This window comes from Macaca thibetana, chromosome 7 (assembly GCF_024542745.1).
Source record: "Macaca thibetana thibetana isolate TM-01 chromosome 7, ASM2454274v1, whole genome shotgun sequence".
Lineage (NCBI taxonomy): Eukaryota > Metazoa > Chordata > Mammalia > Primates > Cercopithecidae > Macaca > Macaca thibetana.
In genome coordinates this window covers 121,078,375-121,096,618 of record NC_065584.1, presented here as the reverse complement: position 1 = coordinate 121,096,618, position 18,244 = coordinate 121,078,375, and the positions used below count along the sequence as shown (strand labels likewise).

The 18,244-nt window shown below is 36.9% G+C and overlaps 1 protein-coding gene across 11 annotated transcripts in view; it reads right to left on the bottom strand.

Moving 5' to 3' along the window:
* CDIN1 (CDAN1 interacting nuclease 1) overlaps window positions 1-18,244 on the bottom strand; it is a 241,425-nt gene that overhangs the window by 125,329 nt on the left and 97,852 nt on the right. For all 11 annotated transcript variants that reach the window (XM_050797563.1, XM_050797565.1, XM_050797567.1 and 8 more), the window contains 3 exons: window positions 7,076-7,155; window positions 6,669-6,718; window positions 1,410-1,477 (listed from right to left, as the gene is read on the bottom strand). In XM_050797563.1, the coding sequence (XP_050653520.1) occupies window positions 1,410-1,477; window positions 6,669-6,718; window positions 7,076-7,155 (198 nt within the window). The remainder of the gene's footprint in view (window positions 1-1,409; window positions 1,478-6,668; window positions 6,719-7,075; window positions 7,156-18,244) is intronic.

Sequence of the window (18,244 nt, the reverse complement as noted above, 5' to 3'; positions counted from 1 at the left end):
ACAATTCAACTGTCCCCATATGAAAAATCTTGCTGCTTCAACATACTGAGATTTAATTTAGTGACTTGAGAACACCTGCCTAATTGATCAACTTTATTTACCCTAACTAGGGAATATTTATATCTCCAAGCTTCAAATTAAAACAACCTTATAATACATTCGATTTTATTCTACAGTTTATTAATAAAAATATCGAACATTAAGATTTGGAATAGATACTTTGTAGGACTTTATTAAACATCTCTTCCTTACTTGACATTTCTCCGCATTTGGTTTTCCTTGGCCAATTCTTTGTCCATTTTAGAACAAAACTTATGTAATCCAATATTGTTCTATTTTTTGTGTATGTCCTAAAATAAACATTTTGCAGACTCTTCAATATCTATATAAAATAGATCTGTTTAATAATAAAATGACTTGTATGTAACCTTTACAAATTACCACATTAAAAGTGGAGAAGAGAAATTAATTCATTGTAGAGTGCTTTATGGTTTCTGTGATCACTTATTATATGTATAGTCGTTTGAGGCTTAATGTCTTTTTTTTTTTTTTTTTTGACGGAGTCTCGCTTTGCCGCCCAGGTTGGAGTGCAGTGGTCGAGATCTCAGTTCACTGCAAGCTCTGCCTCCTGGGTTCACACCATTCTCCTGCCTCAGCCTCCCGAGTAGCTGCAACTACAGGTGCCCGCTACCATGCCCGGCTAATTTTTTTTTTTGTATTTTTAGTAGAGACGGGGTTTCACCGTGTTAGCCGGGATGGTTTCAATCTCCTGACCTCGTGATCCGCCCGCCTCAGCCTCGCAAAGTGCTGGGATTACAGGCGTGAGCCACTGTGCCCAGCCTGAGGCTTAATTTCTAATGCTTAAGAGATGTTGAAAGAAATAATCATCTGTAATACACAAACACATGAATACATGTGGGATTTTAAAAAAATCATAATAAATTCATGATGTCAATGAATGTTTGGCATGAAATAATAAAGGCTTAATATTTTGCTTTCAAGTAAAAGTACTACCGAGTTCCATATATGAGACAAATATACCCAACATGAATCTTTCTAACTGTTCTTTTTAATATATAAGACATTTTATAGACAATATTTCTTTTGTTTCTTTTTCTCATAAGGCCTAGATTATGGTTAATATCTCATGACACCAAAACTAATACTGCAACAGATATTAAAGCATTTTTTCAGCCACTTATTCTATAAAATATTAATTGCAAGCTTGTGCATGTGCTGTATATATAGGAGATTAGGTAACTGAGTTCCTGCTCAGTTCCAAATCAATAAAAGATAATATGCAGAGCATCAATCATCATTCACCCTTCCTTTAGTGGAAGATTTTTAAAATATATATTTAAGCACTCATGGAGACAACACAAGCTACAGAAGATGTGAATAATACTTACCGAGGAAGGACAAGTTTTTCTCTAGAAGTAAGTCTCTCAGCAGGACTTCATGCTCATGACCAATGGCACTGGGAAGTTTCAGTTAAGGGGGTAACACAGGCAGAATTATACTAGCAGGAAAATGCTAATACCAGGTCTATACTTTGAGACGAAATGAAGCATTGAGGTAGTCTGAGCAGCCATTTTCACCCTTAGTCCACATCTTTGAGGAATGACATCTCTACACACATTCCCTCATTTAAATAATTTGATCGAATTTTTCTACAATTTTTTAAAACTTTTTTTTTTTTAAATAGAGAGAGGGTCTTGCTCTGTTGCTCAGGTTGGAGAGCACTGGCACAATCATAGCTCACTATAACCTTGAACTCCTGGGCTCAAGCGATCCTGCCACCTCAGCTTCCCGAGTAGCAGGGACTACAGGGGTGTACCACCCACCATGCCTGGGTAATTTTTTTTTTTTTAGAGATGCAATCATACTATGTTGCTCAGGCTTATCTCAAACTCCTAGGCTCAAGTGATTCTCCCACCTCGGCCTCCCAAAGTGCTGGGATTACAGGCATGAGCCACTGTGTCCAGCTTTTTCTATAATTTTTCTATATATTTTGGCAAACAAAGATTTGTAAATGCATGTGTACTTTGCATTTTGAAAAGAAGGAGAGACATTTTAAATGTACTTTAATCTGTGTTAAAAATCTTTCAATTCAGCTGGGCAAGGTGGCTTGCGCCTATAACTCCAGCCACCCTGGAGGCTGAGGTGGAAGGATCACTTGAGGCCAGTTGGGTAAGGCTCTTAAAAAAAAAAATTCTAAAAAAAATTTTAAAATTAAAATCCCTCAACTCAATTTAGCATACATTTATTAAGCACTTAATAGGCACCATAAAGAATACTAGGCAGCCTTTGCCCTAGAAGAATTCCTAGTCTTAGAGAGTTCTGGAAATCTTCTGTGAATTCACATTTGTCATCAGGCCAACATTTAGAAACTTCTTTGTTTCACTTCCAGTCGACTGTGGCGACTTGCAAGCCAAACAAGTGATTTGTTAAGAATATATGTAATCTGCAGGAAAGACATCTGAGTAAAGAGTTGTGGATTAGGGTGTGGGTACAGAGGCTATTTCAAGAGTCTTTTTCTTACGTGTGTATGTATATGCATGTATATGCATCTAAATAGATACACATATGAATGTATATTTTTTCAGTGCTTACTATGTGGTAGACACTGTGTGAAGTGCTTTTAGTATGTTATTTTATCCTCATAATTATAATAATTATTTTATAGATGAGGAAACCAAGGGTCAGAAGGTACGTGCACAGGACATACAGTTAATGAGTGGCAAAGAAGATAACAACGAGATCTCTGCCAAGTCTATGTGTATGACCTCCATATAGCTTCTCAAAAGTATTAAAATTAGGTAATAATAATTGACAATAGCTAATATTTCTTAAATATCATACATGAAGTCTTTGTGCTAAATACTTTGGGATACCATCTTACAATAGCCACACAAATAGATACTAATATTAGTCCCTCTTTTTTCTTTTTTTTTTGAGATGGACTCTTGGTCTTGGCCCAGGCTGGAGGGCAGTGGCATATCTCGACTTACTGCAACCTCTGCCTCCTGGGTTCACGCAGTTCTTCGGCCTCAGCCTCCTGAGTAGCTGGAATTACAGGTGCCTGCCACCATACCTGGCTAATTTTTGTGTTTTCAGTAGAGAAGGAGTTTCACCATGTAGGCCAGGATGGTCTCAAACTCCTAACTTCAAGTGATCTGCCCATCTCAGCCTTCCAAAGTGCTGAGATCACAGGTGTGAGTCACCGCACCCAGCCTATTAGTCACATTTTTACAGTTAAGGAAAGTAAGGTTCAGGGAGGCTGGGGAATTTGCTGAAGGTCCCATGGCTGGTAAATTATGAAATCAGGAGTAGAATATGGAAGTGCTGTGTATTTTCCAAACAGGTGAGATTGCCCAAAGTCTGAAAAGGAGTGTAATCCTAGTCTAGTATTTCAATTGACTCAAAAGCATTTGCATTTGGTAATAATTATGTGAATCATTACCTTCATTGTCCTTTTCACTGATATCATCAACCTGGTCACATCACTCCTTGGCTTACCAGAGAAGCTGATTCTGATCGAGTTTAACTTAAATAAAACTTCTATGTTGTTTGTAAAACAAAAACAAAAACAAAAACAAAAACAAAAACCCTAGAGAATTATCTTGCATTTTACCAAAATATACAGGTGAATACTATTTAAATCTTAGAATCCAAGAGATGTGGCCATTTATGTTCCAGCAAAACATGCCCTAAATCATCATTATTGCCTTTTCCTCCAGTTGTCCCCTGCCCTCCAAGGCACATGGCTCTGCTTTTGCAATTTCTAAAGAGAAACAAAATAAAGAAACACACTTTTAAACCACAAAATTTCACAAATTTTCAGAGACCATTGAAGACATTTGATGAATAACTCTCAATGGTCTCTCATTACTAGGGACATCCCACATTTTAGAACTAAATTATTTACTTCTATTCCACACAAATGTGCTCTCATTTTTATTGTTGTAAATTATTTACATCTAAAATGTTGAATCATGAAACTGAGGTTTCTGATGGTACAGAAATGAAACCCACAGCATTTGAAGCTTCCTGCATCATTATCTTTCCTTGCTTCACAGTTTATGCTTTTGTCTAATAGCTGTGTCCTGGAGTCACACTTTGGAAAGTTGAGGTGGCTGATTTCTCACATTTTTTCCTTGGTGAGTATAAGCTGTGGTGGGAAAGGTGTAGGTGGGCATGGCTGCATAGGAAAAAATACAGTAGATACCAAAAAAAAAAAAAAAAAAAGAGAGAGAGAAAGCACAATGATGATGTATATACTCTTTGCTAACTGTGCTTTCTGTGATGTCTTACTAGTAAATGACCAATTTATTTTATTCTACTTACACAAATATAACATTTTCATAATGCACTAAGAAGGTTTAGCACCTATCTTATTTACCGAATGTGTGCTTTCTTTCTCACAACATGATGTAATTTACTGAGAGTAAGCAATGTAAATATTACCAAATTATCAGAAAAACAAACAGCACATTTACTCACATGGAAAAACAATAATTTTTATTCGGTGTGAAATAAAATAATTATTGCTGATCAGTCTAGGAAACATCTATGCAAGTGTATTTGTACATTATATGAAACTGCTACTACTTCAATGCAAAGACAGAATCAGTTTCTCTGTAAACTTTCCAGCCTGTTTTATTTTGCATGATAAAGGCAATCACCAATTTGAAATTTTGGAAAGATACGTTTCTTAATTATGCTTTGCTTGATATAAACATATATAAAATGCAAAGTCTAGAAAATAAAACTTATAAAATCTGTAGTTTTACTGGCAACAGACATAATGAAACTGCAAAAATTATAACCTAGTCAGTGAATGTAATTTATAGACATATGTCACTATCTTCATCAATTGAAATCATGTACTACATTAAATTCTACTGGCAGTAACACAGCCAAAAAAGGAAAGTGAATGATGGCAAAAATGTAAGGAAAATACTCCAAACAGAATTTATAATGCTCTATAAGCAAAAACACTTAGACTTTGTCTATAATAATACCTATTATTGATGTATGGCAGTGACCATGGGCAAAACTTGTAAATAACCTCACAAGACATTTTCTTCGCCAGCAATACAGCAATCTAGTTTCCCGTAAGCATCTCAACTATTACTGAAAAATAGCCTCCTGGCATTTACAAAGCAGTTGACTTCATACTTTAGTCCATGCATACATAATTAGATAGTTATATTTAAAATCAATATGCAATCCTTCAAAAGACATTATGCTTTTAAAACCTTAACTTTAAATTGATTTTTAACTATTTTATGTGCTTTAAAATTAACATGTAATTCAACCCCAGATACTCTGAGATGGTGTTAGTTGTTATATGAATGTGCTAAACTTTATCAGTGTAGCAACATGAGATTGGCACTCCTACAATTTCTAACACTATCATTAATTTTATACTGAATATAGAAGTAGAGTTTCACCTTGGTTTAATAAAAAGGTGAGCTTGGGATAATGCTGTGTTTCTACTAACTTAAGCTAGACCAGAGAAACAGACTTGGAAGATAAATACATAAAGGGCTATATCTTCAATACTGAATATTCTTGTAAGAGGGCTCTGTTAAAAGGCTATTTAGCAAAGATTACTTATAAAGGCATGATTTTCTTGTTAAAAATGTTACTGATTCTAAGCCTTTGTGAAAGAAGGTGGGATATAAACACATACATGTACACAATTTGACTAGCAGGAGTTTCCAACAAAAAGCCTCCTGACTAGTAATTACTGAGTCACAATTCATCACAGTGCCATCCATGCTAACAAAATCCATTCCCGGAGGGACATGTTTATATTATTAAGAGGGGTGAAATTCATGGACTCAGATAGAAATTATTCTCATAAAAATTACTTATTATTTACCATTTAAGTAGTAAATTATTATAAAAGTAAATCTGATAAAGGATTATCAAAAACCTTAGTGTTGCCACAGTACTACTAAATTTATTGATTAATAATGTCCTACTATATGTAGTTACTGTCTGCCCAATCTTGTTTTAAAAAGTGAACATTAACTCTTTAGTAATCTCAATGTCTTTAATGAAAAGTGACTAGACTTCTGTTTTCACAACCTTAAATTTATTCCAGGAGGAAAAATTAACTTGATTTCTCTAAAAATGTTTATTAGGAATCCAAATGCCGGCTCAGATTGTAATCAGCATTTAAGCAATAAGAGTCTGTTGCCTTTAAAATGTGATGTCTCTGGAAGCATTTTAATCACAACCTCCTTTAACTCCAGGCTCTGAATTTATTCTAGTAAATTCAACAAAATTTGGCTCATTTTAAATGGAAATTTGTTATATTTTTTTAAAAATATTTCCTGGGATGGGTAGATACATTCCAAGACATTATGTTACCTGCCTAATGACTCTGTACCTTTAAACTCATTGAAAACCAAGCAGTTTGAAATAAGCATGTGAATGTGTAACTGCTGAACTGACATCTTCCTGTGGTCTATCTGATATTTCTTAAGCTGTAGAAAAGAATGGTCTGTAGTGACCCTCCAGTTGATTGAATGTAAAATAGAAGAGTATGAAACGTGTTTTGTGAAGCAGAACTTTATGTCAGGTTAAAGCCAGACACATCTCCACTGAGTCTAAGCTCGTCAATTGCGCACCTAAAATTTTATGGGAAAGGATACTGCTTGATGCAGTCCACCAGTGGTCCATAACAGCAGTCGTTCACAATGCACTGCAGACAAATAAGAAAAGGGGTCTGGGGTGGGGCAACTACAAAAACTATCACAGTAAACAGTATCCTAAAAGCAGTAATTACTTTTCTCCCCCCACCACCCCCCAAAAAGGAAAGCTATCAAAAGGCGGTTCAGATTTAATCACAGAAAACAAAAATTGCATGCTTTTTATTCACTATAAAAGCAAGCTATTAAAAAGTGAAATGCTCTTCTTGCAAATATTGCATTGCCATTTATGGTGCACCCTGACCTCAGTGATAGTTTATGATGACAGTAATTAAATGAGGTTTAAAATCCTTTACTCGGCTAGGCAGATAACAGCATTGCCACTGAAAATAGACAGCTGTGATTAATACCTGATAGACCTGATTTGCTAGAACTCCATCTGGAATCTGAGAAGGGTCCCGTAGCATACTATTTATAACAGACTTGGAGGCTGTAGAAGAAAAGAGATGAACTGTTAGCAGATAGTCAACATACTTTTAATGCAACATGAGAAGTGACATATACCTACATATACACAAACCATGAAAACAAAAATATGACTGGCACTAATCATTTTTTCCTTTTTCTATAATCTAACAGGAGCTTTTAATTAGACCATTTTGCCAAGTTTATAAGCCACATTGCCAGATTTGATGATGACCTAATTTTTCCAAGGTAAATTAACAAGTACAGACCTAAAGCATATGTCTCTTTTGTAGATAAATAAGCTTTGGAAAAGCCCATTTGGGGTAAAAAAAAAACAAATCAGAAAAGAAAATATTTACCTTTTGCAGGTAGATATTTTATAACCAAGCATACGTATATGAAGAGTTTAATGAAGACAGGTTAGATTTGAAGTCTTTGAATCTGACCTGTCTTCACTAAACTCTTCATATACGTATGCTTCGATTATATCAATTAAAATGACTTTCAGTCATGAAAGAATCTTCTAATTCTAAACCTTTCCAAAATAATTCTCATCAACTGCCATAAAATCCTATCTACATTCCACAAGTGAGGAAAGTAGGTAAAACTGACTGAATTGAGAGACTCTTAAATAAGGAAAATCTATACAGAGACACACACACACACACACACACACACACACACGTTTTCCACCCAAAATATGCCTCAACTTGCAAATTAAGTTGAACCCCAAGAGAACTGCTATAGAAGAAGAGGGACCACTAAGGCAGGCATCTGATGAAGGTGCTATAGCAAGTGACATCCTTTGAAAAGCAAGGTAGAAGATTCTGACCTCATTGCTCACTAGGCATGTGGGGCAGCCACAGTAGCCAGAATTCCTTTTAATGCATGGGAGAAAGGCAGGCCTCTAGGCTGAAGCTAAGTCAGGTGTTGCCTAGGAATAGATTATTTCAAGGCCTCCAGTGGAGTTATTCGCCACAATTTAGCAAAATGGCTTACAGTCTGATCCACACAAGCACAAATTAAAATGCATACTGAATAATTATCTAATTAATAAAATAAATATAGACCACAGATCTACATCATTCAAGTTCTAACATAATTTGGGGTCTAACTTGCTTTCTTTTAAGATTATGTTCTTTATCAAGCTCTATACTACAAGAACACTGATACATAAAACAAATGTTAGTGGCTGGGCATGGTGGCTCACGTCTGTAATCCCAGCACTTTGGGAGGCTGAGGCGGGCGGATCACGAGGTCAGGAGATCGAGACCAACCTGGCTAACGTGGTGAAACCCCGTCTCTACTAAAAATACAAAAAATTAGCTGGGCGTGGTGGTGGGTGCCTGTAGTCCCAGCTACTTGGGAGGCTGAGGCAGCAGAATGGTGTGAACCTGGGAGGCGGAGCTTGCAGTGAGCCGAGATGGTGCCACTGCACTCCAGCCTAGGTGACACAGCGAGACTCTATCTCAAAAAAAAAGAATAAATGTTAGTAAATACTTGGAAATATATAAGGAAATTACATCTTATTCACTTAAGAATAGTATTCGGTCTGCAAAGAAAGAATGGAGTACAACTATTTTAATTACTGCCCACTCTTAGTCATGTAACTGCATGCTTATAGAAACGCTTATGTGCTTAGCCATTTGTGAACATGTGTTTGCACTGCAGGTGAAAAGGTCATATTGAATTTCCAAAAGAGAATCACCCAGCTATCCTATCCAACCCTATCTCTACAGCTGGCTCTGCAACCTTGGCAAGTTACATAGCTTCCCAAGTTTAATGCCCATTGCTATCTGTAGAAAGTGAAAATACTGTTTAAGCTGACTACCTAAATAAAGTGTTCTTGTGTGGTCTCTAGAGAAAACAGCTAAAGCAGTATTTTGCTAAGTTTAAGTAATAGTAAGAATCAAATCAGACTTAGGCATTTACTTCATATAAACCATAGGGTTGGACTCAATTATTTCTGAAAGCAATTACCATTGATAAGGGGTACAAATATTGGGAACAGGAAACAATGAATCATCCTCTTATAAAAGAAAAGATTATAGGAGCAATAGCATTAACAAAATAATGTGCCTGGTAAACTCAGTATTCCCAACCTAATTCTAAGGCCTGGCCAGTCAGAGGGGACCAAAGCAGTTGTCCATACCTTTCATCACCTTCTCAAGGGAACTCTCTCTGGCCTGCCACTCGAGTCACCCATGGTAATGGCAGACACATTCTTTTATGTTGCCCATAATGCCAGCAGAGGCTCAAGGAAATAGCAGCACCTTCTCTGTATGGACCCAGTCATGGTACATTCCAACTCTCACACCCATGTGAAGAAAAGATCACTAATATATAAGTGGCCATGACTAAAAATGCTATCCTATAAAAATTACAGACCTCATACCAAACTATACACAAACTCATTGCTAAAATCATAAAACAGAGGCTGGTTTTTTTCTTAAAAAAGAAAAGGGACAAAACTCTGGGACATAAGAAAAGCAGGTCATTTATTTTCAGCCAAAAAAGGGAAATATCAAAAGAAAAAAGAAACTGATGACATAATTTTCCTCACAATATAAATTTTAGAACAGTGGTATGCTTATCAGGATTAAGAATCATAGGCAATAAACTTTTTTTAAAAAGTCTGAATATATTGAATGAACACTATTCAAATGAAAGGAAACTTGCCAGAGGAAGTCAGTTGTTTTAAATGGAATAATAGTAAAAAGTGTATATTGAGTCTACATTCATTTTAGCCTCAACAAAATGTCTTTTCTCTTCTTGCAACCCACCATTTTTTAGAGCAAGAAACTTCTAGGAAGTCACTGCCTGTGCCGAGGACCCAGGATGTATCCGCCAAGCACACACAGTTCAAACACTCAGGCTTCATGAAAGTGTGTTGGTGTCTCAAATCAAGCCAAATCAACCTACTTTCACACACATATACTAAAGCTTAGGAACTGCCATCTCAAAGAAGTGAATAATAACATCAACCAGATAAGTAAATGTGATTGGACAACCTTGTCATAGCCCAGGCTAAGAGGCCTCAAGAAAGCCTGTGTCTTTTATGGAAGCTGTTCCTAGACCACCTCTGGCCAATTTGCATCTGGCTTTTTTGACCACACATGGACAGGATTCCTATTCTCCTCAACCTTTGGTAGAGGCATTCATTCTGTTGATTTCACACTTTGCCCCTGCCACTGCAGGATTACAACGAACAGGATTACAATTTTCAACAAAGTATGTACAAAGCAGGAATGTATGAGTCAGTGGCGCTAGATTCACAAGAATAGGAGAGACCTGGTACCTGTTAAAGCATGCTACAGCAGACAGGGAATAGGCAATGCCTGGACTAAGGCACAATGCCTAAGATTATGAACTTTTCATTGTGAAGTATTTTTAGCATAAAGAATTAATATAATAAACATCTGTGCACTCACCACCCTGACCTAACTTCTAAATCTGCAATAAATTTGCTCTAGATAGTCTCATGTTAATTTGTATAAACTCTTATTTTAAAATTTCCCAGTCTTGCCAGAGGTTGGTTTTACTAACATTGTCATGAGGCAAAATGTTGGCTCTGTTGATCCTCTTTACTGTAGCATTTCTTCTAATTTCATTTAATTTATCCTTTATCATCATTATTTCCTCGCTCCCACTTTGAGTTTGCCACATTACTCTTTCACTATTTTTATAAAATTCATTTTCAATTTTTTATTTCAAAATACCCTTTTCAAGGCTATAATTTTTCCTTTAAATTTTGCTTTGGCTACATGCCACGATTTTGTTGTCATTCATTTATAAATAGTTTATAGTTTCCATTATTTCATCTTTGACCCATAAGTTATTTAAAAACATGGATTTCTGCTGTTTCTAATTTGTGATGTTTATATTAATATGGTTTGTTTTACTTTCTTTGTGTTTTTATACTTGATCAATTTTTGTTAATGTTTTATACATCTTCAAAAAACTGAAGTTCCTACTTTTCAGCTACAAGGTTCAGATATGTCTAGTAGGTTAAGATTTTAATTGTATTACCCAAATATTCTGTATCCTTGTTAATTTTTTTCAACTACATATGAAATAATCATCTACTACTACTGTGGAGTTGTCAGTTTCTCCTTATAATTCTGCCAATGCTTGTTTCTGTATTTGGAGACTATACTCTTGGGTGACTGCACTCTCAATTGTTATACACAGACTTCTTGGTAAGTATATCTTTTGGCAAAGTCATGACTTTCTTTAACTCTAATAAAGGTTTTCTCTTAAATTCAGTGTTACCTAGTGGTAATACTCCTGCAACACTTTTCTTTTGGATAGGATCTGCCTCACATATCTGGTGTTCCATTTCTTTTTACTGTTGTTGGTAGTTTTTTATTTTCTAATATTAATTTTTATTGTACTGATTTCGCCATTTCTTTACTTTGAACTTTATTGTGTCATTATGTCTTAGGAGTGATTCATAAATAGTATTTTGTTGGATTTTCTAAAATCAAATTTGAAAATCTATGCTTTTTTAAAAATGTGAATTTAACCCATTTACATTCATTACAACTGATACATTCAGGCTTATTTTTATTCTCTTATTTTCTGTGTTCTGCTAATCATTCTCTTTCCTTCTCCTCTTTTTTCCTTACCTTCTAGTTAATTAAGTTTTCTTTATTCCCCTTTTACCCTTTATTCCCTTGGAAATAATACATTCTACTCCCTCTCTCCCTCCCTCCCTCCCCTCCCTTTATTATCTTGGAAATAATACGTTCTACATTGATTTCTCCCTCCCTTCCTTTCCTCCCTTTCCTCCCTTCCTCCCCCTTTCCTCCCTCCCTCCCCTTCCCTCCCTCCCTCCCTCCCTCCCTCCCTCCATCCCTCCATCCCTCCCTTCTCTCTTTCTTTTTTGTATTTTTTTTAGTAGAGACTGGGTTTAACCATGTTGCCAGGCTGGTCTCGAACTCCTGGGCTCAAGCGATTCACCCGCCTCGGCCTCCCAAAGTGCTGAGATTACAAGCATGAGCTACCGTGTCTGGCCTCTACAATGATTTCTTTAGTAGTTCTCTCAAAGAATGTTTAAACTGAAACAATATCTAATCTTTATCAGTAACATCTTTGCTGTTTTACATATAAATAACTTGAAACACATTCACTCCAATCAGGAAGCCTCCCTCTAATACATCACTCAGCTAATGAGCTTCTCAATGACTGTTACTTCAAAGTTTATCTGCTCATTTTTACACGATTTTATCAGCCTCCATGTTATTGTGTCTGTTATTTTTGTTCAACAATCTTGTTTGTAATACAATTTCCCAATTAGTCTGTATGATGTTAAATTTTATGTGTCAACTTGACTGGGCAATGGGGTACCCAGATATTTGGTCAAACATTATTCTTTTCTTTTCTTTTTTTTTTGGCAGGGTCTTGCTCTGTTGCCCAGGATGGAGTGCAGTGGTGTAACCTCAACTTACTGCAGCCTCAACCTTCCGGGCTCAATATATCCTCCCACCTCAGTCTCCCTGGTAGCTGGGACTACAAGTGCATGCCACCACTCCCAGCTAATTTTTGTTGTTGTTGTTGTTTTTTTTTTTTTTTTTTTGGAGAGACAGGGTTTCTCATGAGGTCTTGAACTCTTGGGCTCAAGCAATCCACCTGCCTTGGCTTCCCAAAGTGCTGAAATTACAGGTATGTGCAGCCTTGCCCGGCCCAAACATCATTTTGGGTGCATCTGTGAGGGTGTTTCTGGATGACATTAAAATTTGAATGTAAACTGGGTAAAACAAATTGCCCTCCCTAATGTGGGTGGGCCTCATGCAAACCACTGAAGGACTGACTAGAACAAAAAGGCTGGATAAGAGAGAATTCTTTCTGCCTTTGAGCTGAAACATTAATTTGTTTCCTGACTGTGAACTCTAACTGAAACCGTGGCTCTTCCTGGGTCTCAAGCCTGCTGGCCTCCAGACTGGAACTACAACCAATGGCACTTCTAATTCTCAGGCCTTTAGCCTGGGACTGGGACTACACTATCAGCTTTCCTGAGTCTCCAGCTTGCCAACTCTAACTCTTGAGGCTTATTAGACTCTATAATTGTATAAATCACACACGCACGCGCGCGCGCACACACACACACACACACACTCCTCCTATTGGTTCTGTTTCTCTGGAGAACTCTAAGAGTTGATTTCCATTTTTTCAAACACTCAACGTTTATTTAAATTTATCAACACGTTTGCCATATTTCCTTTTTCAGCATTGCTTCTTGAATCCCATTCTCTGCTTTTGGGTTCAATATCCTTGCATCTCATTTATTAGTTTTTTAATCTGAAATCCCTAAGCAGTAAACATGTTTTAGTTTTGCCTTATGTGAAAATATCTGTACTTAGTTCTCACTCTTGAATAATAATAAAACATAGTATACAATTATAGGCTAAGGGTCATTTTAATTCAACTCTGGAGATTCTACTGTCTCTTGGGATCTATTGTTACTTAAAAGAACTCTAATGTCAGTCTAAAACTAATCCCTATATATGTAATTTGTCTTTTTAACTCTGATTACTTTTAATATTTTATTTGACATTCAATGGTTTCATCACTGTGTGCCTAGATGTGGCTATTTATATTTAGTCTGCTTAGAATTAGTCGTTTCATGAAGCTAAGAATATATGCCTTTAACCAATTTGAAAAATTCTGAGTCATTATAGCTTTGTCCTCTATTCTCTCCTCTGAAACTCATATTAGACATTTGTTAGAAGATCTTATTCTGTCCTCTGTGTCTCCTACTCTCAGAAAGTGTTTATATTTCCCCTGTCTTCATCCTTGTATCATATTCAGGATGCTTTCCTTAGAGTTATCCTAGAATTCACTAAATTTTCTTGTAATCTAATTCTTCTAATTTTCTCCTAATCTTTTTGTCTAATACATCACTCAGCTAATGAGCTTCTCAATGACTATTATTTCATTTCTACATCTTATTTCTTAAAAATCTGCTTTCTTACAAAATTCTATACTTTTATTTATTCAGTTATTTTTATTTACTGTTTATATGCAAATATATAAAATGTTTAGATTTATTTTATACTTTATATACTTTGTCTTATAGTTTATGGTGTCATTTCCTTATCTCCAGTTCATGGTATTCTATTTTTCTTTCTTTCTCTCTCTGTCTACTTCTCCATGGTAACTGGGTTCCTCCATTGGCTTGTGAATTTTTACTGAGAGCTTATTTTCAGCAAAAATTGTTTGACCTGCACTGTAGAATTAACCATGACAATGTAGTTTCATGTTTAGTTTTGCAAAGACCAGTTTTATTGTTAATTTCTTTGCTTGGCCTTTCTGCAGTAAACAAGAGCATAAATTTGGACCCAAACCCACAAATAGTGCTGACTTATTTCTAATTTCTATTTCTTCTCTCAATACTCCACAACCCAAGGCCATATCCATTAAGCAAGCTTCCTTGCCATTTTCTCCAAGAAAGCAGAGTTTTTCTAGTCCTTTTTGTATGGTTTGAGCTATACATGGAAGCTCAATTACAGCTCTTAGTTGCGTATCTGTCCCTCTGGGGAGTTCAAAACCCAAGCCCAGCCCCTCGTGTCTATATCTGAAGTTAGCAATTTCTGTAGATCATTCTGAATACAGGTTCTTTCGCCATTTCTGATACCCAATTTTACTTTTGTTTATACTTGGTCACATATCTTTTAAAGTTTTTAAAATTTTATCTATCATTTCTATCTTTTTCACGGAAATAGGGGCCCATCAACAAAAGCTCACTCTGCCATGTTGCTGAAATTTTTGAAGGCCCTTTAGTAATAAGTTCAGGGGAATACTTATTTACTTTTTTGTTTGTTAACTTTTTTTGGAGCCAGAGTTATAAAACTATATTTAAAAAGATCCTTCTAAGAAGTTGGACTCCCAAACAATAGAGAGAAGGGCAGGTGACAGGCATACGGAGAGGATGGGGAGTGGAATAACCTAAACTACTGCTAAGGACCTCCCTACTGTTATGGCATCTGGGAGGCCAGGGGAAAGGGAGAATGGTCATCGGTGGCTACAAAATACATTATTATCCTGATTCCTCCAACAGCTGCCATGATGTTTCAGACCAAAGCACTGTGCTAATCATCAAGTTTGGGAAAGAAGACAACTTGTATCTGTGGATGTGAGAATCAGTTCTATTAGATTCTCAAATATAACCCTCCGTTTTTGGGGAAGAGTGCTTTAAACAATTTCCCATTGTGCTCATTATTTCGCAATTTGGCCTTGGCTCAGTGGAGACAACTTGCTCTTCCTGTGGTCTCCACTGGGGTGCATCACCTGCGTGCTGAAAGATTCACTTTGGTGGCGGCTCACTTGCATGTCTGCCATGTGGGTGAGGGGCCCTGGCTTCCTGACACAAGACTTACAGAAGTAAGACTTCTCTAAGGTCTGTTTGGGCTTCTCCTTGAAAAGGTTGGTGGGTTCCAAGAGCAAGCATCCCAAGATAATGATGCAGAAGTTTATGGCCTCTTATGATCTAGACTTGAAAGTCACATAACAGGACCACTATTTTTATTTACATCTTCCTCAAAAGAAGAAAAATATGTCTTCCTCAAAAAAGGAAAACTAGGAAAGACATGCAGAAAAACACTTTCAAACAGAGAGGCAGTAAGGATAAGTGGTTATGAGCAGACTCTAGAATCAGACAGAGTTGGTTCGAGGCCTGGCTCTTCCACCAACTAGTCAAGTTATCTTAACAAGTTAATGTTGACACCTCTCGGTATCCTTGTTTGTAAAAGAGAATAACATTGGTGCTTACCTTGCAGGCCTGTTGTGAAGATGAAATAAAATAAACACACTGTTATGTACTTGGGCTATTTGAGATTTGGGATGACGTTACAGCTGACTTCTGTGATGTTTATAAAGTCAGAGCACTGTTCTTTTCAAGTATATACTGCCATAGTCTTGAGATACAGCCAGAAGTCAATCTATTCAACAGGCAAAATTTGCCAATGCCAGACTGATTCTCCCATCTCACATACCCACTCCCCCACCCCAGTCCATACACATATACACACTCTTTTGTGGCACTCAGTGCACAATCCACTACTAAAACTGGACTTCAGAAAGAACTAGGTAGAAGTCCTTTCTACTTCTGTGTGTATTAGATGAATGTGTTGTCACTCTTGGAAGGTTTGTTATTTAAGTATTGTCTATAAATAAGCACATAGTAGAAGAATTTTCCCCCAGCTAAGGGCATTTCAAGCATTAGCAACCAGGCAAGTGAAGACTTTCCCAAGAATAACTAATATCACATCCATTTTTATAGCTCTTGCTTTCCTTAGCATAAAGTCAGAGAAGTAGTCAGCTATTTCTAGAAGAAACTGAGGCAAACAAGCAGGTGAATCATCTGTGCTCTCAAGACCCCGAAAGTCCTGCCTACTGCAAAGAATGCCTTTTGATTAGGCTGCACTTGAACTAAAACAAAAACAAGGCCGTATGTAGTTGGGATCCCTAATCTAAGATCTCAAATAGGTTTAAGCAGGATAGGGGAACTAGTATGGACTGACTGTGTACTGGACGGCAGCAGTCAGAGAGAAGGAAGGATGTGTGAAGGAAGGACAGACATAGGGATAAAGATGAGGAGGAAAATTCACACACAGTCAGAGTTGTGGTGTGAGAGCCTAGTTCTCTCCCCACTTAAAACACACACACACAAAGAGCTTCTGCAATGGAACAGCTGGATGGATATGGAAAGTGCGGCTGGCAATAGTCCCAAGGTACGCCTGGAGCTTTGCCTCTTCATGTGGCTGCTCCAGGGGCTGAGCTCCAAGACAGCAAAGCCTAAATACCAATTAGTATTTCTTCTTTTCTTCCAATGCTGGTTTAAGGCCTTTGGATATCACGGTCATTAAGGTCCCAAGCTACATCTCCACAGGGGTTGACCTGCCAGGGTCTTTCCTGCACAATTTCTATATTGCCAGTGGCCTGAAGGAGCCTACTTGCCCTTGCAGTTGGAACTACTCCTCAAGAATTCTAAGCACTAGCCCACTGGCTCTCCTACTGTATAAAAGTGAAATCTAAAGCAGTTTGATCCCATTTGACAATCTGAAGAAGAAATATCTTTTAACATTAGGGAATCCAATAGGGACGTATTAAATTCTTCTCTCTAACTAGCACATAATGATGTAAGAAATAACTTAGACTACAGCTATCAAATATAAAAGTATTATGTAAGGACAAGAGGAAGGTGTCTCCAAAGCATGAGTGTTCAGACTGATCGGAACCTTGTCTCAGGCAACTTGCAGCCTTATAGCCACTACATGCCATCAACCCTTATCCAACAAACACACATTCAACAAACATTGATGAGGCACCTGGTTAATGTCGTGAATATACTTAATTCTTCTCCACACTCACACACACATCTGCCAAATCTGGAATGTTTTTTTCCTGTCTTTCCTTCGGCTAAAACTTTGAGGCCCGGTTCAATGTTTACCTTCTCCATTAATGCCTTCTCTTATTTTTTTTCCAGTCCACTTGCCTTCCTCTCCCTCATATTGTGGAATGGAGAGAACTCATATTGTGTACCCATCATTGGGCACTTGATTAAATGTCGCTTTGTCAACAGATGACAAGAGATTGATCAGGATGCTGAAATTTTAAATCATGCCACATTAAAAAGCTGTCAATATTTTCTTATTATTGTCTTTAAATATCTGAGGGCTTTCACATGGAAGAAGATTGAGGCTCATCATGTGGTCACCCCCAAGAAGACAAGAAAGAAATCTCACAAGTTTATTATTGGTGGTGAGGCTACAAGGTTTCAGATTTCAAGCTCGCATTTATGTGGCCCTTATTTAGTCTACACAGATGTTTCTTAATCTTACTTTTTTTTTTTAAATTCATTAGGGCCCACGTCAGGAGACTTCTTATTTTTTCTTAAATTGCTCCCCACAAGAAATTTTAATGCCACAGATATGCTGCATATCTGCTTACACAATCTCACCCCCTTTGAGAATGCATGGTTCACATGGAGGATTAAGGAATTGTTTGTGTCAGGGTATTTGGCAAGCTGCTTAAAAGCAGAAATACGTATTTGTTACCACTCCAAAGCTGCTTTGCACAAAATACCTACTCAACAAATTGCTGAATAAATACAT